This window comes from Coregonus clupeaformis, unplaced genomic scaffold, assembly GCF_020615455.1.
Source record: "Coregonus clupeaformis isolate EN_2021a unplaced genomic scaffold, ASM2061545v1 scaf0954, whole genome shotgun sequence".
NCBI classification, from domain to species: domain Eukaryota; kingdom Metazoa; phylum Chordata; class Actinopteri; order Salmoniformes; family Salmonidae; genus Coregonus; species Coregonus clupeaformis.
In genome coordinates this window covers 130014-153132 of record NW_025534408.1, presented here as the reverse complement: position 1 = coordinate 153132, position 23119 = coordinate 130014, and the positions used below count along the sequence as shown (strand labels likewise).

General features: G+C 41.7%; 1 protein-coding gene across 1 annotated transcript; it reads right to left on the bottom strand.

Moving 5' to 3' along the window:
* Positions 1-7786: 7786 nt before the first annotated feature.
* Positions 7787-18074, bottom strand: LOC121570033 (homocysteine-responsive endoplasmic reticulum-resident ubiquitin-like domain member 2 protein). The gene is made up of 9 exons (XM_041881480.2): positions 17983-18074; positions 16796-17181; positions 11946-12023; positions 11386-11502; positions 9970-10130; positions 9323-9448; positions 8852-9169; positions 8618-8735; positions 7787-8441 (listed from the first exon to the last, which is right to left on the bottom strand). Exons 2-9 carry the CDS (start codon positions 16940-16942, stop codon positions 8262-8264), a joined length of 1245 nt encoding a protein of 414 aa, XP_041737414.2. The 5' UTR covers positions 16943-17181; positions 17983-18074; the 3' UTR covers positions 7787-8261.
* Positions 18075-23119: the final 5045 nt, after the last annotated feature.

The window sequence follows — 23119 nt, the reverse complement described above, 5'->3', positions numbered from 1 at the left end:
CACAATATCCCCTTTTCTTAAGTAATTATGTTTATTTTTCCATATAAAGTTGAAATTGTCTTGATTAACTTGTCATGGATAGCTAGGAAATATGCTCGATAATATAGACTTGATACACTCCATTTTAGTAAGTAAAAGGCATCCAAAAATACATGAATCCCTTTGTAACCAACTATTGAGGTTAGACTCTTTTGTTAATTATTATGTCTATTGGGCTTTTCCCTAACCTTTAAATCCTTTATAATGACAATACCTAAATATTTTACTTCCTTTAACTGGTATATTATATGTACATTGATCAGAGCGTGATCATGAATAGCCATTAATTCACTTTATTTTTATATTTAAATGTAAATGAGAAGCTTTTGGAAAAAATAGGTAGTGTTTAGTACTATCTATGGAATCTGTGTTGTGTTCTTGAGGATTCCAGTGGTGTCATCTGCTAATAGCAGACTGACTAATAGCCAATTGACTTTCCATTTCAAGGGAGGGGTTTGAAAGAAAGTCACAACACAGGACTCACTTCCCGAATAACAGTGAGAGTAGTGATAATGTGGCAATAATATTGAAAGTCAAGTTCACCTTTTGGACCAAATTCACTGCATTATCTTCCCTCTAGAAGTGCATCCCTGTGTTTCAAATTTCTTTCAAGCTCCTCATCCACCAGCATCTCTCATGGCCTCACAGGATCATGACATAAGACTTCTGATAACAATGCAACACATTTGGGGTGATAATGGGCCACAACATTGGGAAGTGCTATAAAAAATGGTATATAGGTACAGTGAGCTCCAAAGGTATTGGGACAGTGACACATTTTGTTGTGCAGACTGTCATCTTTAATTTGAGGGTATTTCGATCCATATCGGGTTAACCATTTAGAAATTACAGCACTTTTGAGTCCCCCCATTTTAGGGGAGCAAAAGTATTTGGACAAATTCACTTGTGTATTAAAGTAGTAAAAAGTGTTTGGTCCCATATTCATAGCATGCAATGTCTACATCAAGCTTGTGACTACACATTTGTTGGATGCATTTGCTGTTTGTTTTGGTTGTGTTTCAGATAATTTTGTGCCCAATAGAAATTAATGGTAAATAATGTATTGTGTCATTTTTTAGTCACATGTTTCTAAACACTTCTACATTAATGTGGCTGCTACCATGAATACGGATCATTCTGAATGAATCGTGAATAATGATGAGTGAGAAAGTTACAGACGCACAAATATCATACCCCCCAAAAAATGCTAACCTCCCCCTTATTGTAATGGTGAGAGGTTGGCATGTCTTGGGGGTATGATATTTGTATAATTTCAAATCCAAAGTGCTGGAGTAAGGAGCCAAAACAAAACAAAAAATCGATACTGTCCCAATACTTTTGGAGCTCACTGTATTTAGAAAAAACTATAGACCAGGGTTCTTCAATTCCGGTCCTGGAGGGCCGAAACACTTCTCTTTTTTATTTCTATCTGGTAGTTAATTGCACTCACCTGGTGTCCCAGGTCTGAATTAGCCCCTGATTAGAAGGAGAGGATGAAAAACAGAGGTGTTTCGGCCCTCCAGGACCAGAATTGAAGAACCCTGCTATAGACCATCCTCTGAAGTATCTCATTACAAATTACATTGTAATTTTTGCCAGTAATTACAAATACACAAATTACAAAATACTCACAAGAAATTGAAATATATATTTTAAATACTTGAAAAAGAAAAACTGCCCACCTCTGTCTATAGGCTACATACAGTATCAAATCTCGAAATAATGCTAATATAAAGAACACAAGGAAAATACAGAATGTATGACTTAATTAATTCAGTTTATTATCAGTTCATTGGCCAGCACAGCAGCAGCGTATGGAAATGAGCAGCTGCAAATGAAAAACCTATGCAAAAACAAGTTACAGTATGTTTTGGCCCTGTGGATGCTAGTTTAGCTCATGTGGATCCCAGTTTCAATCAGTGTTCAAGCAATTGAGCAAAACTGTAACAGCTCCAGAGGCTACTCAGAGTCGCTGCTGTCAACTCGTTGCCTCTTTGTTGTCTCTGGATAGGCCTGGCCCTCTTGTGGGACACCCTGGGCACTTCAGGGGAGAGCCCACTGCTCCATCACCTCGGAGTCACTGTCCTGGGATCTCCGCTGCCTCTTGACAGAAGGAGTGTCGTCCTCCCACTCCTGACTCCTCTTCTCGCTGTTGGTCCTCCTGGACCTCAGCTCCTGGCTCACACTGCGGCCCACGGGTGGCTGAAAATCTGCTGCTGCAGCATCTAAGGCCCGCGTCAGTTTTCTCCTCTGTTCTTCCTCCTCCCTCTCCAATAGTAATCTGATATGGATTTGGACAGAGGGCAGGGTGAGTCTGGGCAGCTCTTCGTAGCCAGAATCATCATTAGGACCATAGAGGACTTCAGAGGGCGAGAGGGGGTTAAAATCACCAGATGCCAAAAATACGTTTCACTGACGCTCATAAAAGGTTGCATAGTCAATGTATTCATCAGACAAATGACGAAAAAAGGGGTCCCAGTCATTTTCCTCATAATCTTCCCCCTCATTATCTTCCACATCAGCATTATCATCATCATGTCTGAAGGGGCTGGAGGGAGAGCTCCTCTCCTCTTCACTACTGATAACGACTTCCTCATCACTGCTGTCATTAATGATGATCATTTGTCTTAAGTACTGACCTGAGGAATACAAATTAAACAAAAAAATCACATGACAGTCATGGCAGTCCTAATCCCTGGTGGACAGACTACGTCAACATAAAGAATCTGACCAAATTACACAAGATTTTGGTTCCAGGTTAACTGAGATTATGACAGTCCAAAAAACCACTTTTATGAGTTCTGTATTGTTCACACCTAAATAAATCCATGACATAATTGTCAAAATAGAGTACATCAAAGGGATCATTTTATTCGAAAGATGCGTTCGCTGCATTCAAAACCAAATGTAGACTATTTATCTCAATGGATCTCAACAGTCCTTTCTGAAGGTGGATATGTCAATGAAGGTAGTGTCGTGGTCAATCTGTCATTGGAGTGTTGACTTCTGTCATTGTTGTCATTGATGCAATTATTATGTCACTGATGGATTCCATTATGCTGGTTTTGTGACATCATAATACATGCTGTTACAGGCATACAGTGGGGAAAAAAAAGTATTTAGTCAGCCACCAATTGTGCAAGTTCTCCCACTTAAAAAGATGAGAGAGGCCTGTAATTTTCATCATAGGTACACGTCAACTATGACAGACACATTGAGGAAAAAAAATCCAGAAAATCACATTGTAGGATTTTTAATGAATTTATTTGCAAATTATGGTGGAAAATAAGTATTTGGTCACCTACAAACAAGCAAGATTTCTGGCTCTCACAGACCTGTAACTTCTTCTTTAAGAGCCTCCTCTGTCCTCCACTCGTTACCTGTATTAATGGCACCTGTTTGAACTTGTTATCAGTATAAAAGACACCTGTCCACAACCTCAAACAGTCACACTCCAAACTCCACTATGGCCAAGACCAAAGAGCTGTCAAAGGACACCAGAAACAAAATTGTAGACCTGCACCAGGCTGGGAAGACTGAATCTGCAATAGGTAAGCAGCTTGGTTTGAAGAAATCAACTGTGGGAGCAATTATTAGGAAATGGAAGACATACAAGACCACTGATAATCTCCCTCGATCTGGGGCTCCACGCAAGATCTCACCCCGTGGGGTCAAAATGATCACAAGAACGGTGAGCAAAAATCCCAGAACCACACGGGGGGACCTAGTGAATGACCTGCAGAGAGCTGGGACCAAAGTAACAAAGCCTACCATCAGTAACACACTATGCCGCCAGGGACAAAAAATCCTGCAGTGCCAGACGTGTCCCCCTGCTTAAGCCAGTACATGTCCAGGCCCGTCTGAAGTTTGCTAGAGTGCATTTGGATGATCCAGAAGAGTATTGGGAGAATGTCATATGGTCAGATGAAACCAAAATAGAACTTTTTGGTAAAAACTCAACTCGTCGTGTTTGGAGGACAAAGAATGCTGAGTTGCATCCAAAGAACACCATACCTACTGTGAAGCATGGGGGTGGAAACATCATGCTTTGGGGCTGTTTTTCTGCAAAGGGACCAGGACGACTGATCCGTGTAAAGGAAAGAATGAATGGGGCCATGTATCGTGAGATTTTGAGTGAAAACCTCCTTCCATCAGCAAGGGCATTGAAGATGAAACGTGGCTGGGTCTTTCAGCATGACAATGATCCCAAACACACCGCCCGGGCAACGAAGGAGTGGCTTTGTAAGAAGCATTTCAAGGTCTTGGAGTGGCCTAGCCAGTCTCCAGATCTCAACCCCATAGAAAATCTTTGGAGGGAGTTGAAAGTCTGTGTTGCCCAGCGACAGCCCCAAAACATCACTGCTCTAGAGGATATCTGCATGGATGAATGGGCCAAAATACCAGCAACAGTGTGTGAAAACCTTGTGAAGACTTACAGAAAACGTTTGACCTGTGTCATTGACAACAAAGGGTATATAACAAAGTATTGAGAAACTTTTGTTATTGACCAAATACTTATTTTCCACCATAATTTGCAAATAAATTCATAAAAAATCCTACAATGTGATTTTCTGGATTTTTTTTTCTCATTTTGTCTATCATAGTTGACGTGTACCTATGATGAAAATTACAGGCCTCTCTCATCTTTTTAAGTGGGAGAACTTGCACAATTGGTGGCTGACTAAATACTTTTTTCCCCACTGTAGGATTACATGCCATTTCAAAAAGATCTCTATGGTTACAGGGCTCTGTTTGGCTGATACATTTCCCACTGTTACTATGTCACCTGCACCAGATGAAAAAGAGCACTGAAATGTATGAATGCACTCTGTTACTACCAAAATATATGTATGGGTTTGTCCACTGAGCAGTGCCACCAGTCACGTTTCTCCTGCACCTGACATTGACCGCATGAAAAATAGCAAGAGTCTGCCAGGCCATGCGCGCCACCTTGAACTTTTTTTAAATCACCGAACCACTCAGGCTCAGTGGACACCGACAAGGTCCTAGCATTCACTGATTACACGTAGACAGCTAAACAGTTCTGTTCTAAAATCACAGTCAGAGCTTTTTCTTATTTTGTTTACAATGGCACCACCTGCAGGACAATTAGAGAACCTCTCTTGAGTGTCATTCAATTGAAGCAATCCTATAGAAATGTATCAGTCACAAGTGAGTTGAGAGAGAAACAACACATTTCTCTTGCAAAATGCACTAACAATCAAAACTTAAAATAGCCTGTCACAAAATTGAAAAACTCTGAAACAGTATAATTTGTCATCTAATGAGAATATTTATTTCTCAAAATCAACTATCACCCTCAGAATTTATAATACACGTCACAAGCTTAGCAAAATGTAGTGCACTGGGCCTTTACTAGTCTTGTATTAGCAGACCGATATAGCCATCTGTAGTGTTGGCAAAAAAAATTTCAGAACCTAATCTCTGAACTGATCAATTAGCTCAATTGGTCAAGTGTGGTGCCTAGTTGGCACAAAATCTGGCAGTACCTGCAGCACTCCAGGAACAGGGTTGCCTACCTCTGTTATAGAGGTTAAGTCGGCTAGAGGTTTCTGCAGTTTTCAGACGCCCAGAAGGTGGTCTCAAAAAAGGCCTCAGAATCCGTTAGGGATTCTGGGTTGAAGTAACCACCATCATACATACCATGGGTTCTCCCTTTCCTCCTGGGGCTGCTCCTCTACTTTAACATCATGGTGCCCGTTGGGTATGAAGTTTATTGCTAGGTATTACTGCACCATTGGAGCAAGAAACACAAGCATTTCACTGCACCTGCGATAACATCTGCAAATCTGTGTACACAACCTTTGATTTGATTTTGATTTGAGTAAAGTCATCAAGCAGCCATCTTGGAGGATGAAGTAGAATTCCTGAGTTATCTAAGCTGTTTCACACATAGAATATTCATTATAGGATATCTATGGTTACAGGGCTTTGACTGGATGATTAAATTCCATTATGTCAACTGCACCAGATGAAAAAGAGCACTAACTTCCACTTAGTGACTCCCAAATACAGTAGGTCAAATAGAGAACATTTCACTTGTCCTTCAATTGAACCAATCATAGAAGGCAGTTCACACATATGAAACCACAAGGCTTTTATTCAAAAACCAATTTTGTCAGGAATTAAGATGTATATACTTATATGTAAATAGATAATGCTCATATACACAGAGGGAGAAACATACAGTGGGGAGAACAAGTATTTGATACACTGCCGATTTTGCAGGGTTTCCTACTTACAAAGCATGTAGAGGTCTGTAATTTTTTATCATAGGTACACTTCAACTGTGAGAGACGGAATCTAAAACAAAAATCCAGAAAATCACATTGTACGATTTTTAAGTAATTAATTTGCATTTTATTGCATGACATAAGTATTTGATCACCTACCAACCAGTAAGAATTCCGGCTCTCACAGACCTGTTAGTTTTTCTTTAAGAAGCCCTCCTGTTCTCCACTCATTACCTGTATTAACTGCACCTGTTTGAACTCGTTACCTGTATAAAAGACACCTGTCCACACACTCAATCAAACAGACTCCAACCTCTCCACAATGGCCAAGACCAGAGAGCTGTGTAAGGACATCACTGATAAAATTGTAGACCTGCACAAGGCTGGGATGGGCTACAGGACAATAGGCAAGCAGCTTGGTGAGAAGGCAACAACTGTTGGCGCAATTATTAGAAAATGGAAGAAGTTCAAGATGACGGTCAATCACTCTTGGTCTGGGGCTCCATGCAAGATCTCACCTCGTGGGGCATCAATGATCATGAGGAAGGTGAGGGATCAGCCCAGAACTACACGGCAGGACCTGGTCAATGACCTGAAGAGAGCTGAGACCACAGTCTCAAAGAAAACCATTAGTAACACACTACGCCGTCATGGATTAAAATCCTGCAGCGCACGCAAGGTCCCCCTGCTCAAGCCAGCGCATGTCCAGGCCCGTCTGAAGTTTGCCAATGACCATCTGGATGATCCAGAGGAGGAATGGGAGAAGGTCATGTGGTCTGATGAGACAAAAATAGAGCTTTTTGGTCTAAACTCCACTCGCCGTGTTTGGAGGAAGAAGAAGGATGAGTACAACCCCAAGAACACCATCCCAACCGTGAAGCATGGAGGTGGAAACATCATTCTTTGGGGATCGTTTTCTGCAAAGGGTGCAGGACGACTGCACTGTATTGAGGGGAGGATGAATGGGGCCATGTATCGCGAGATCTTGGCCAACAACCTCCTTCCCTCAGTAAGAGCATTGAAGATGGGTCGTGGCTGGGTCTTCCAGCATGACGACCCGAAACCCACAGCCAGGGCAACTAAGGAGTGGTTCCGTAAGAAGCATCTCAAGGTCCTGGAGTGGCCTAGCCAGTCTCCAGACCTGAACCCAATAGAAAATCTTTGGAGGGAGCTGAAAGTCTGTATTGCCCAGCGACAGCCACGAAACCAGAAGGATCTGGAGAAGGTCTGTATGGAGGAGTGGGCCAAAATCCCTGCTGCAGAGTATGCAAACCTGGTCAAGACCTACAGGAAACGTATGATCTCTGTAATTGCAAACAAAGGTTTCTGTACCAAATATTAAGTTCTGATTTTCTGATGTATCAAATACTTAGGTCATGCAATAAAATGCAAATTAATTACTTAAAAATCATACAATGTGATTTTCTGGATTTTTTTCTGGATTCTGTCTCTCACAGTTGAAGTGTACCTATGATAAAAATTACAGACCTCTACATGCTTTGTAAGTAGGAAAACCTGCAAAATTGGCAGTGTATCAAATACTTGTTCTCCCCACTGTATGTGCTAGAGTCACTGCAATATTCATACACATTTAGGTGTGTATGTCCTTTCCTTTCATCTAGTCTCAAAAAAACAAAACGATAAATGCAATGGCTGTATTACTGCTTAAAATGGAAGACCCTTCGAGGCCTTTCAATGCCACCAAAATCTGAATGAGCAGACATGATCAAAGGAAAAAGGTGTGTGTACCAGTTTGTATGCTCAAAGCAGAGAAGCCTCGGGAATATAAAGTATTGTTAGCTTGTTTAACATGGCATAACATGTTAGTTTGTTCGATGTTCATTGATTTATTCAAGACTTCTCCCACACTGCACACCTTTGCTGTGCAGCTCTTTTTACAGTCTGTTAGTTGGCAGCATGGGAGTTTGTTGGTGGGGAGGAGAGGGGGGGGGGGTCTCCCTCCATGGTTTAGTTGGCGGGTTGGGGGGGTCCCTCTGGGATGAGGGAGGTGAAGAAGGTGCTGATGAAGGACCAGGCGGCGGCCAGGAAGCCGTGGTGGCGGGGGGCAGCGGGGGCTGCCGGGTCCTCTGGGCCTTCCTCTCCACTGTCGCCCTCCTCATCCTCCAGCCCTTCATCTATGATCTGCTCCTGAAATGGAGAGAAACAGGACGAGAAAAAGAAAGAGAATAAGAGAAGGACCATCGGTTTGAAAAGCAGAAACGGAGAGAGAGAATGTGGACCAGCTTCGACACAGAGACAGATCAGACAGAAAAACATAACCACACAGACAGAGATGGGGTCCATCTTAGACGGGGAGCACCCACCATCTCCTGGATGTCCTGGTGTCTCTCTGCCTCATCCTGATGAGCTAACCCCACTCCTCCTCCACCTCCTCTGGGGTTCTGCAGCTCTGGCCTAAAAGGGAACCAACCAGCCCTGTGCCTAGTTAACACACACAATCACAAAATGAGTATCTCACACACAAATACAAAGTAAACAGGGTCCTTCAAAAGTATCCATTCTAATGTCAAACTGATAGTGTACAGATGAGAACTCACAAGAAGACGAGCAGCATGGCGCCTATCACCATGACGAAGCGGCCAAAGGAGGAGTAGAAATACACGATGCTGAGCAAGATTGCGGCGCGGGAGACCGTGTACATCCAGTCCAGCCAATCACGGTTCAACTCGTCCTCGTCAAGTACGGCCCCACCCTGGGCATTCATCTGGATGTTGGGATTGGCCGGCCTGTCCTCTGGGATGGGGTTAGGGGCGGGGTTAGGCCCCAGGGGAGGCGGAGCTTCATTGGGCTGTGCGGGTTGGGGGGAGAGGGTGGGACTGGGGGGGGGGGGCTGTGAGGCTGCCACTGCTGCTTGACTGGGAGAGGGAGAGATTGGGGGAGAGAAAGAAAAACATAAATAAGTCTTACCGGATAGAAGCTAGTGAATATAACTCATTCCCACGTAGAGAAGTCTGTGGTCCTTACGGGTTGTTAGGATTGGGCCCTAAGTGCAGACGACCCTGACTTACTATTGCATGTAGTAGTGGCGTGCATACATCTGCTGCCACCAGAGGACCTGCATGGGCATGTACATGGGGTGGGGGGGCACACCTGCAGCCATACCGCCCTGTACCGGGACCTGCGTCCCATCTGGCCTGTGGAGGAAAAACAAAGTCACTAGAAATGTACTCCTGAGTGGCGCAGTGGTCTAAGGCACTGCATCGCAGTGCTAACTGTGCCACTAGAGATCCTGGTTCGAATCCAGGCTCTGTCGCAGCCGGCCGCGACCGGGAGACTCATGGGCGGCGCACAATTGGCCCAGCGTCGTCTAGGGTAGGGGAGGGAATGGCCGGCAGGGATGTAGCTCAGTTGATAGAGCATGGCGTTTGCAACGCCAGGGTTGTGGGTTCGATTCCCACGGGGGGCCAGTATAAAAAAATAAAAAATAAATATGTAATCACTAACTGTAAGTCGCTCTGGATAAGAGCGTCTGCTAAATGACTAAAATGTAAAATGTAAAATGTAATTCAAAAACCATGAAAACCATGCACACACAATATTTTCTGCATTCCCCCCCCCCCCCATCTTTTTAAGTTTTAAATTGAACTTCACTTCATTTCCTGACTAGGTAGAAACGGAAGTAGAATTGATCCCAATACACGAGAACAGTGCTTACCATTGCATTATAGCAGTGGAGGTAGGATTTTGAGGGTTAAATTGGGGGAAGCTTCCACGATGCCTTAGTCCATCATAACTTCCTGCTACTGAGGAGGAGGCGGACTGACTGTCCTGATTTGGTGTCGTGGCTTGGGAGGTGGAGCCAGCACTGTTTGAACTCTGAGTAACAAGATATACACCAATCATAAACCAGCAAAGAAGGAAAGAGGAATAAAAACTTTTACTCACAAAAAAAACGTTAATGTATTGGTAAAAAAAACAATGCTACTATGGGAATAAGGACTGCTGCAAAGTAGGGCTGGGCGGTATACCGTATTTGACTATATACCGGTATTGATGCACGGTCAGGTTTGGGTTTTTACTTTACCTTGTATAACGGTATTTCAATGTTTGTTTTGTTAAATGTGTTACGCCATTCCACCGTGTGTAATAATGTCAGTTTTTATAGTTTACTCAGTTTGCTACTTGAGTCGTCTCTCTCCTTCCACACACACCAAGACCCGCCCCGTCACTCAAGGAGAGCAGTTTTTGCGCTACCACAAGTCACAACAACCACTTGAAGTCAATGCTTCAAGTCAATGCATGGTCAATGCTGCAGATGTTGGTGACAACGGTGCTGTTTTCCATAAGCATTCGATAATCACACTATTAGATTGTGTATCTTACTGTCTGCAAACAGCTAGTTTGTCTTTTCTTAGCAAGTTGTGGCTAAAATAAATTGTGTTAGCCGCTAATGCTAATGGCTAGTTAGCTGGCTAATCAGAGAAAACGTAGCTAGCTATCTAATACAGCCTGATACCAGCGATGGTGTAGGCCTAGATCAGCATGTTGTTTCTGCAACGGTATATCCTAAATAAGAGAGGAATAGGAGAAGCATTCATATTTTAGCTACATCAAAGCTACAGTAAGTGAAAACATTTAATGTAACATTAATTAGGGTCCAATGGGAAACACTGACCAACACTTTGGTTCCTACCCTGTCACGATAACCCCTCCCTTGCTTTTTCATTCATTGTGTCAAACACTGGATTCAAAGTGCCCACTATATTCCAACTTTTGGTTGAAGTTTCATTGAATGTACAAAGCCCTATTAAAAACACTTAGAATGTATGTGTTGCCACCCTAGGGTCATGCACTACTAATAAAGCATATTTAAAAATGTTATTCAAAAACCTCCAATACCGTAAAAAAATTGAAAAATATTGTGATATGATATTTTGGCCATATCGCCCAGCCCTACTGCAAAGACAACTAAGGGATACGTTCCAAGTCACCAACTAGAAATGTAACATATAGACCCCACCCTACTCTCCATTCCACATGACAGAGCATTCTGTTATGTGTTCTAGACATTTAATTTCTATCTGATTGAATTGTTGAGCTCCACAGAATGACTCCACACCATTGGACGTACCCCAGAGCTGAAGCTGGGGTCAGAGGTCACAGGGCTGGGGGCGACGCTGCGGGGCGTGGGCGATGCTGGGGGGCTACGGGAGGCACACACCAGGTGCATCATGTGATAACCCTCCTGCTGTTGGCGGAAATAGAGGGTTGGATGTGGGGGAAAAGGAGAGGGGCGTAATTAATCATTTGATTCTGTTTTGGTGATTGGAGGGAGTGAGAGAGAGGGAGGGAGAGAGAAATAGAGGGGGGTGGGGGGGGGGTGATTTCAGGGAAGAGGCTAGAATTCAGGGTCAAAGCCAACCTCAACAATGTTGCTTACTACATCAGATCAGCTATTGTTATACCGTCACAGTCTCTTCAACCTCACGCTCACCCTCTCTCACAGACACACAAGGGGGTGGGCCCTATGCAGTAAATGGTCAGCAGTCAGCCTGTTATGTTGAGTGAGGTTTCTGTGATATTGCATACCAATTCTAACATTTCAGATATAGTGTTAGTCCACTATCCTCCCAACTTCTCGACCATATGCCACAGTGGAAAAACAGAGACAAGGTCGAGGGTGGTGTTTACCTTCCTGAGGACATCCCTCAGCTGCAGGTGGTCCTGGAGGAGATGACCCGAGTATACCAGCCGCTGATCCTTGGATGACTAAGACAACACAACTGTCAGTCTGAGAAAGCCTATGTTGCAGAATACGCTACTAGAGAATTTAAATCACATAGTTTGGGCTGATAGGCCCCGAATGCAAAAATTATGGAAATGTAACGTGTCTCTAGCTCTTAATTTTGCAAGAACAATGGTGCTGAAAGTATATCAACAAGGTGGTGGGGTAAGGCAATATTTATTGCACATACATACAGTGGGGAGAACAAGTATTTGATACACTGCCGATTTTGCAGGTTTTCCTACTTACAAAGCATGTAGAGGTCTGTAATTTTTATCATAGGTACACTTCAACTGTGAGAGACGGAATCTAAAACAAAAATCCAGAAAATCACATTGTATGATTTTTAAGTAATTAATTTGCATTTTATTGCATGACATAAGTATTTGATACATCAGAAAAGCAGAACTTAATATTTGGTACAGAAACCTTTGTTTGCAATTACAGAGATCATACTTTTCCTGTAGGTCTTGTCCAGGTTTGCACACACTGCAGCAGGGATTTTGGCCCACTCCTCCATACAGACCTTCTCCAGATCCTTCAGGTTTCGGGGCTGTCGCTGGGCAATACGGACTTTCAGCTCCCTCCGAAGATTTTCTATTGGGTTCAGGTCTGGAGACTGGCTAGGCCACTCCAGGACCTTGAGATGCTTCTTACGGAGCCACTCCTTAGTTGCCCTGGCTGTGTGTTTCGGGTCGTTGTCATGCTGGAAGACCCAGCCACGACCCATCTTCAATGCTCTTACTGAGGGAAGGAGGTTGTTGGCCAAGATCTCGCAATACATGGCCCCATCCATCCTCCCCTCAATACGGTGCAGTCGTCCTGTCCCCTTTGCAGAAAAGCATATCCAAAGAATGATGTTTCCACCTCCATGCTTCACGGTTGGGATGGTGTTCTTGGGGTTGTACTCATCCTTCTTCTTCCTCCAAACACGGCGAGTGGAGTTTAGACCAAAAAGCTCTATTTTTGTCTCATCAGACCACCTGACCTTCTCCCATTCCTCCTCTGGATCATTCAGATGGTCATTGGCAAACTTCAGACGGGCCTGGAGATGCGCTGGCTTGAGCAGGGGGACCTTGCGTGCGCTGCAGGATTTTAATCCATGACAGCGTAGTGTGTTACTAATGGTTTTCTTTGAGACTGTGGTCCCAGCTCTCTTCAGGTCATTGACCAGGTCCTGCCGTGTAGTTCTGGGCTGATCCCTCACCTTCCTCATGATCATTGATGCCCCACGAGGTGAGATCTTGCATGGAGCCCCAGACTGAGGGTGATTGACCGTCATCTTGAACTTCTTCCATTTTCTAATAATTGCGCCAACAGTTGTTGCCTTCTCACCAAGCTGCTTGCCTATTGTCCTGTAGCCCATCCCAGCCTTGTGCAGGTCTACAATTTTATCCCTGATGTCCTTACACAGCTCTCTGGTCTTGGCCATTGTGGAGAGGTTGGAGTCTGTTTGATTGAGTGTGTGGACAGGTGTCTTTTATACAGGTAACGAGTTCAAACAGGTGCAGTTAATACAGGTAATGAGTGGAGAACAGGAGGGCTTCTTAAAGAAAAACTAACAGGTCTGTGAGAGCCGGAATTCTTACTGGTTGGTAGGTGATCAAATACTTATGTCATGCAATAAAATGCAAATTAATTACTTAAAAATCGTACAATGTGATTTTCTGGATTTTTTTAGATTCCGTCTCTCACAGTTGAAGTGTACCTATGATAAAAATTACAGACCTCTACATGCTTTGTAAGTAGGAAAACCTGCAAAATCGGCAGTGTATCAAATACTTGTTCTCCCCACTGTATGTATGTTTATTAATACAGAAGTACTATTGTAACCATAGACCTAAATGTTTCACTAATCTGATACAGTGACAGTACATGACATCAGTAACAGAATAGGCTTTGTACCTGGGAGGAATCAGCTGTCTTTAGAGAAAACATGGTGTGGGATAATATGAAGGTGTGGGGTGAGATAAGCATTCCTCAAATCACCAGGTTTCCATCCAACATTTCTATGCGAGTAAAGTACATGTCGGATAAAACATGTAATGACAGGCCTGATGGAAACAGAACGTTTTTGGGTAAACTTTCCAAATTCCGACAAAACAAAATATGCTAGACAAGGTGGGATCTTTTTGTGTCTGTAAAATGAATTAAGGCTTAACGTCGATGGAAATGCTTTTATGCGCAAATATTGATATAATAACCAACATATCAAAGTAAACTTGGAGTCACGCGATGACATGTGTGGTCATCCCACTATGACTCGTCGGGAAAGCATGCAGTTTATTAGGCTACAGATTAAATAGGTTATGATGAACTTCACAGGGTGATTAAAGTGTAAGGTGATGAGCTTAATGCTCATTTCCAATAAATATTGAGGGTCTTATTCTGGTGACATGATAATCAATGGTTGGCTTCCGTTTGAAAAATCTAAATAATCTCGCTCTTTTTTTCCATAATAATCACATCAAGTAGGCTATACGTACACGTGCGCTTGCTCTGTTGGCTAGAGCGCACGTGCCAATACCAGAGTGGGCACATTCGCTATATAACGCAACATTTTTTGTGAGAAAACCATCAGTAGAGTTGAAAATGCGATGGAAACACATTTAACTTTTTTTTTTTTTTTTATTCGGTACATGGGAATTTAACCGCTAAATATATTTGTATGTGCACTAGGTCATCACGCACTGGAAACATCTCTGGTTGGAAAATGTGCATATTGTTTTTAATGTAGATTTTAGAATATTTGCATGAAAATCTGGCGCCAATTGGATGGAAACCTAGTTTGTGTTCCAGAAGAAATTAAGCATTTTCAGATTAGATTACATTAGGGTAGATTACACACCGGAATGCATGCCTGCAGCGTCACAAGACAATGCCTTACAAAATTGTTTCACATGATGTATGTAAATGTAGACCTATGTACATGTAAAAGCAAACATTTCAAATCCCAAAAATGTAGTCTATGTTCAGAAGTGATAGATGTGTTTCTGTTTTGTTTTTGTGGTCAAGGCGCAGCAAGATAGTGCTCACAAATAAACAATGTGGCAGAGAACACACTGTGTCATTCATTGTGGAAAACCTTACCCTTGTAACTGAACTATTAAGATAATAACCATGAACTAATCCCTTCATTTAGGATGCTTGGTTTGTTGCTGTGGTTACAGTGTTGTTCTGCTTTCCCCCGTGGATGTCCACTTTTGAGATTTACTCAACAGCTGTGATATCTCTTCAGGTTTATGGAGCTCAGCTAGAAAACAATGAGACTCTGTCTATAGCCTCCTTTGGTTATATAAAATGCTAAGATGAATAGCCCAATTACAATTACCTCACAAGTGTATAACATGAAAAATCTGGGCTTGTTTCTTCCTCAAATTCTAGAGAAGTAAGTCTACTTCAATACTATACTGAACAAAAATATAAGCGCAACATGTAAAGTGTTGGTCCGATGCTTCATGAGCTGAAATAAAAGATACCAGAAATGTTCCATACACACAAAAATATTATTTTGCTCAAATTTTGTGCAGAAATTAGTTTACATCCCTATTTGTGAGCATTTCTCCTTTGCCAAGATAATCCATCCACCTGACAAGTGTGGCATATCAAGAAGCTAATTAAACAGCATGATCATTACACAGGTGCACCTTGTGCTGGGGACAATTAAAGGTCACTCTAAAATGTGCAGTTTTGTTGCACAACACAATGCCACAGATGTCTCAAGTTATGAGGGAGCGTGCAATTGGCATGCTGACTGCAGGAATGTCCACCAGAGCTGTTGCCAGAGAATGTAATGTTAATTTCTGTACCATAAGCCGCCTCCAACATCGTTTTAGAGAAGTTGGCAGTACGTCCAACCGGCCTTACAACCGCAGACCATGTGTATGGCGTCGTGTGGGTGAGCGGTTTGCTGATGTCAACGTTGTGAACAGAGTGCCCCATGGTGGCGGTGGGGTTATGGTATGGGCAGGCATAAGCTACGTACAATGAACACAATTGCATTTTATCGATGGCCATTTGAATGCACAGAGATACCGTGTCGAGATCCTGAGGCCCATTGTTGTGCCATTCATCCGTCACCATCACCTCATGTTTCAGCATGATAATGCACAACACCATGTTCCAAGGATCTATACACAATTCCTGGAAGCTAAAAAATGTCCCAGTTCTTCCATGGCCTGCATACTCACCAGACATGTCACCCATTGAGCATGTTTGGGATGCTCTGGATCGACGTGTATTACAGCATGTTCCAGTTCCCACCAATATCCAGCAACTTCGCACAGCCATTGAAGAGTGGGACAACATTCCACAGGCCATAATCAACAGCCTGATCAACTCTATGCGAAGGAGATGTGTCGCACTGCATGAGGCAAATGGTGGTCACACCAGATACTGACTGGTTTTCTGATCCACGCCCTTACTTAAAAAAATAAAAAAGGTATCTGTATTCCCAATCATGTGAAATCCATAGATTAGGGCCTAATGCATTTATTTCAATTGACTGATTATATGAACTGTAACTCAGTACAATCTTTGAAATTGTTGCATGTTGCGTTTATATTTTTGTTCAGTATACTTTGCAGATACTTTTACTGTGGTTATTCCTTTGAGAGTTAGGCCTAGAGCAGAGCTGGAGCAAAAGCCTGCACACCCAGTAGCTCTCCAGGCGGACAGTTCCCCTTGCCCTATCCACTCCACTTAGTTCATGGAATGGTGGGGATGAGGAAACAAAAAAAAGGCAGTACCCACTTACCGGCTTGCTTGGGTACACATTAGAGATGTGACTCTTCAGTTTCTCCACCGTCCAGTTGAGAAAACAGTTTATTGTCTGGTCGTCATACTTCTGGTTGGGGGCCTTGATGACTAAGGTGACGGGACTGTCAACTGCTCCTGGGTCCATGGTTCATATTAATGGGTGTGTCCAGGGGATGGGAGAAGACAGTGCTCGTCTCCTACACCTGAGGAGGAAGACTCCCTCAGATCCTCTTCATCATTTTGACCACAAGTCCAGCTCAGCCAATGACTGTGGTGGACAGGGTAATTTCCCCTCTAAAGAGCTATCATTGGTGGGGAGACAGTTCTGTGTCCAATCACGATGTGATCCTGGTGGAGAGTGAAGCAGCTATGCTTCTTGAGGTTCTGTCAAATAGAGAGAAAGTGATTGAGACGATACTTCTCAAACATACAGTTATTAATCAAAACTTTTTGAATGTCCTTACTTGTGGTACTAGCTAGGCTACTCAAATGTATTGACATGCACAGATTGAAATATCACACAGTGACAGTCTGGAATTGTTTATGTCAATTGATTTAAAAAACTGGGATATTGGCTAGCTAGCTAGCTAATACTTTTAAATGCTTTTATAATGTAATTAATGAGTGATACACACAGCCAGTCCTGATGATCATTATGTTATCCTATGTATGGCCAGTTGAAGAAAATATTGTTGCTCAAGTGCTTAGTCAGCATTTGACTATATTCAACAGACAAGTCACGGATAAACAGACACTGGACCTCTGACACCCCTGACCTAGCTAGCAACAATTCAGGGGGAGACATTCGAGTCTTGACTTCTGAACACCTGTCGCGTTGCGTCATACAGCTGTCAAAACGAGCCATCCAGCCAGACACTAGTTAGCTAGCTACTTGTTTATTGTTTACACTAGCTACCAAAACTAGTCTATGTTGATAATATATGTATGACAACTACTTTGGCATATCTGACAAATAGACGTTAGTCTCACTAGTGTTGTGCTATCAAAACGTCAGAGATTAGTGTTGCTAGCTACCTAGACTAGCTGGCAGATGTAGCTAGCTATTAGCCAATCTAACGTTACGTTAGCATATCATGAAACGTTTGTTTGCTACTTGTCTTGATAATACGAACGTCATGACAGTATCAGGGACGGGAGGTTTATTCATACACAACGTTAACTTACTGTAGATGTTTTGAGTATTTTCGACCCCTTTTTTGACTGCTCCTTGCCAGTTCGACTGTTTGTTTTTTTGGTGAGTCGGGCCGCGGGCGTGATACCGGAAACTACGTCATAATATTACACTGACAGCTAAGTGGGTGCCAGTCATCGAGCTAGATAGAGGACACTATAATAACTCATAGGTGTTAGTCGTCCAACGAAAGTATTTCTAAATATATTAGAAATATTGATGAGAAATGTTCAAATGTACAATCTGGGAAATAATCACTTGAGCATTTGTTTTTCCAATGTATGTGACTAGGTGGATCTTCGGATTTGGTAGGGACATCCATCTGCAAGCTTTTTATTTTTGATAGTCCAAGATTCTTCACTAACGAAAAGTATGTGATGAATTTGATTATAATTGCTAAATATTACATCCATAAAATCCATTTTTAAAGAAAAAGACATACTATTCAATATTTTGAAAGGTAGATTTGAATAATTACTTTGCCACATTGTATACTATGTCCTGTAAGAATAAGAAGGTATTGAAATCAATTGATACTCTTAAGCGTTTCAAATGTCTTTGAATGCAAAAGCCCTGTAGGCTATGTGTTTCTGTTTTTGTGTTTTTGTGTTTGTTTGTGATGTTCTGTGTTACAATTTTTTAGAAGGATGTATAGATTTTTGTAACACATTTGAATTTGTTTCCTTCAAAATGTATGGAATTTCAATAAAACAATTTAACAGATTATCCATTATATTGACCAGATACTCCATTGGCCACTCTAACAATGAAAATAAATGTCTTCAAAAAGGGAAGGCGGTCGGGAGGAGGTTAGTTGAGGTGGAACCATTCAAGCCAATAATGGTGTTTTCAAGACAACTGGGAACTATGAAAAAACGAGCTCAAATCATGAGGTCAGGGATCTTCAGGTCGGAAAGTCAGAGCTCAAGATAGATGCCTGAGTTTCCGACTTGGAAATCCGAGTTCCCAGTTGTCTTGAATGCACTGAAGTCGGAAGTCAGAGATTTCCGAGTTCCCAGTTGTTTTGACCGCAGCATTATTCGTATACTTTTCTTTCCATTTTACCTTGACGACCTTAGCCTACGGTATAGCCTATTTCACATTATTAATTGTATCTTGTTGCATTCATTGTAATAATAAACTTTGATTACTTTTACTTGAAGCATTAGCCTATATCATTCCTCATATTTCAGAGCAATACTTGTTGACTGCTTATGGTTAATTGGTAAAGTTATGCCACGCTTCACATCCTAGTCGGAACAAGGAAACTCTGAAATGTTAGCTGCAAGTCGGAGTTTCCTAGTTCCGACTAGCATGTGAACGCGTCAATACTCATGGTGTATCCTCTGATCTAAATATATTCAATTATAAAGATAGACTTTGATTACCAGTATCAGCTCATTGTAGCCTTTTGGTAATTGTAAACTATATATTTATATAAGTTACATTTGGGGAGATCTGATTGTATGATGGCTGCCTAGTTGCTACCAGCCTAGATCCATCAGTCTTGACTAAGCCTCTTGCATTTGATAACATAATATGGAATCAGATTAAACATTGAAGGTTATATTTTGTTGAAACACTAATCTGTTGTCCTCAGCATAAATTGAATATCTTATCGAATTCTACAGTGGCCACACAGGAATGTTGTTTGTGATTTACATATGTTTTTACCCAGTCATTGTTTTGACTGAATAGGGCCATAAGTTCACTCCATTGTTTTTGTGTGACAGTGCTCTCTTTCCGGGGGCTGAAATGCAATTTCAATTCCATCAAGTCAGGAGATAAATTGAAATGTCAAAGTAAGAACTGAAAAGTGTCATTCATTTTCAATGAGAAAGTTTTCCATTCTGGAACTAGAATTTAAATTTCCTTTCACCAGGTGTCATGGAGGACAGGTATGTTTGTCAGGAGGGTGGAGGGGTATTACTGAAATAGACCCCTGACGTCAGTGGAACAGTTTCTTAATCAACGTGACTCCTGTTGGAGCTCTCCTCCCGATGTAGTGATGACCTCCACCAGGAAGTGTTTGAAGCCACAGGTGGTGGGGTAGCTTAGGGTGTAACCCTATAGAGATAGATAGAGGAATCATCATGGATATAACTTGTTTTATCATGGACATCCACCATTTTAAAGTAGTCAACTGGCCGGGGGTTCTTTTGCGTTGGGAGCAATCAGCCAATGATCAGAGTATTGCCTTCTTCTTTAAATTGGATGCTATGGTTTGTAAATGGCTTTAAACTTTATTAACGCCATCTAGTGGCCACAATAAATGAATGACACACAATATTTGGTTTCAGGACTAAATCAGCAATATTAGCTTTACACTTTTTTTAAACACAAAAGAGATGAGTCTTCTATCTATCTCTATGGTGTAACCCAGATCTCTCCGAAGCGTTCATCAGCAGAGACTCAGACTCCTGGCGAGAGAAGATACCTACAGAGAGAAAGAGACAGAGAAAGCCAGCTATGACCTTATATATGTGGTTATAGGGCCAGATTACAGTTATTTCCATGTGTATATTCTTGGGAGTGTACTGTCAAGGGTGGGTATCAGTGCCTCTCATTCCTATATAATTAAGACCTAGTAGGCCTACATATATGCAAAAACGTACACAGACATACATGCACACACAGACACAAACGCACACATATACGTTTGTCTGATGTCTGGTGATGGCACAAGAGTAGGGCTCATGAAAATTGTGAATATTGTTTCACAGCAAGGGGTGTGTTCAGGAGGGAGCAATGTTACAGAATGTTCAGATAGAGAAAAAACGTAATAATTGTTTTTTTAAAGAATGTTCAGATACAAATATATTGTATAGAGAGACATGATTATCTTTCAGGTAGAATATGGAATCATGTTAGCTCTATCCATTACTGTTCTATCTGCAACGTTCAAAACGTTTCACCTCACTGAATAGACCCCAGACTCCTTACCTAGTGGGCAAAACTGGTTCAAATGATGTCATAACGACGTTGAACGAAGACACAGGAAGGAAGGAATGAAGGAAGGAAGGAAGGAAGGAAGGAAGGAAGGAAGGAAGGAAGGAAGGAAGGAAGGAAGGAAGGAAGGAAGGAAGGAAGGAAGGAAGGAAGGAAGGTGGAAGTTCATTGGTGAATGGCAATATTGTACTGCATTGTTGCGATGGAAGAAATGCAGAAGGAAAACCTTGTGGATTCATCATACACCAATAACAGGAGTAAATCAATCTGTTTTGATTACGTGATCATTCATTTTGTTTAGAATTTCATGAATACAGTAGCCCATATGTATCCTGGCAAACAAGCTTTCAAAGTAACTTTTTTAACTTGAAAACACTAGTGCTTAGATTTTAAGTTCGGATACTGACCAGTCTTCTTGCAAAATTGTTTATACTGCTTGGTCATTATTTAAAGTGTACAAAAAATATTAATATGAATCCAAACTTTTCCAAACCCACTCTTTTTGGGTGTGAACAACATCTGAAAGAAAGGATTGGTTAAATTGAATAAAAATGTAGTTCAAAATAAGCATTAAATTCAACTAAATTATGTTGATGTATTTCACTATTCCTTTTTACTCCTGTCTTACATAATGTATCTTGGCCCCCTTTTATATATTCCTTACCAGTGCCTTATCTTGTGGACACTATTATGCCTCTTTGGGGTTTCAATTGAACATGTTTATAACTGGAACAAGTTTTGTAATAAGATCAAAATGAATAAAAACAAAAGTAATGTGACCTGTGACCTACCGATGAGGTGAGTCAACCTGCTTGTCATGCTAATGTCATGCGAATGACTGATGGTCTCACAAAACATCACTTAAATTAAATGTTTGGTAAATGCATGGGTTCATTTTGCACTAATCTTGCTTAATCTTCTAAACTTGCTAAATTGTCCACATGACTCCGTGATAATGTGACACTTTTAGCTCAGACACACCAGTAGGATTGTTAAACAGTATTTAGCACCCCTGAACAGTGTCAGCAGTCAATATCTTCTGTGTTCACACAACAAAGACCTTGAATTGGTCAGCCACCTTGTTAAAATACGCCAAACCAGGAGGTGGTACTAGCGTTGTTTGGCAATGCATGTCTCTGTGTGTAGGTTTAGATTGCGCTAATGTTGCTATTTTGTAGAAAACCTTGTTTATACTAGCCAGATGGCAACAGCTAGATAACTACCTAGCAAGATGACGAAGAAACAATTAAAGTCACTCTCCATAATCCCACACTGCCAGTCCATAGCCAAATGTTTAGCTAGCTAGCTAACGTTAGCATATTCGCAAGCTAACACAACATAAAGGACACCACTAACTCGGCAGCTAACACAGGCAGTTTTTCATGAAAAATAGCTAATGTAATGATGTAATTATAATGTCAATACTAGCCACAGTGGTTTGCTAGCTTGGAGGAAGTATTTAGTTCCGAGATTCAGTTTAATAGTCACATGTACAGGGTATTTATTATTATTTTATTTAAGATGATCTGTGTGTCCATGATATCACTTTCCACCCTGTTAGTTTGTTGTTCTCCAATTAAGAAAACAACCCCTTTACAATGACACCACATTCAGGAAGTGTCCTCATTTATTTGGTGTGAAAATAATGGTGCAAAGCTAAATAAATACAAACACTCAGTTGTATCTATTTTTCCATGTTTCATGTTGTTTGTATGTCCCACTCATACACCCTGCTAGGCTAAATTATAGAGAAAAAAATGTTAAAATATGTTATTGAAGTAAAAATTATGTTCAAGTGTTCACCATTATGCTAGCTCAATATCGCTCACTCACAGAGCTATGGCTAATTTAGGCTCCAAATTTATTGAGATTGACCAATATGTTTTTCTGAAAGTCAAACATGTTCTTTTTTTGATAGAATACAAAAACATAAAAAAGATATACGTTCTACAAAAGTCATGAGGCAGTGACCCAGCTACCATCCCATAGCCTACATTGCATATGAAGTGTGACTGGCTCATCCGTGGATGTAGAAAATGCCCTCCGTTTTAACTTTTTGTGTTGGCTCCCCCGCGTGGGGGATCGTGCCCTCTGATTGGCTCAAAGTGAAGTTGTTGGCGACTATTCTACAAGTAGAAACCGTAGGTTCGTCGCTATGGGGCGGCACGCAGCAGGTACGGC

Bases quoted from the DNA above. Each gene is read 5' to 3' on its own strand.
- LOC121570033 (XM_041881480.2), bottom strand. From the start codon at position 16,942: ATGGACCCAGGAGCAGTTGACAGTCCCGTCACCTTAGTCATCAAGGCC. The intron at 12,024-16,795 runs GTAAGTGGGTAC...GTGTTGTCTTAG, and splicing joins ATGTGTACCCAAGCAAGCCG to TCATCCAAGGATCAGCGGCT. The intron at 8,442-8,617 runs GTGGGTGCTCCC...TCTCCATTTCAG, and splicing joins ACCAGGACATCCAGGAGATG to GAGCAGATCATAGATGAAGG.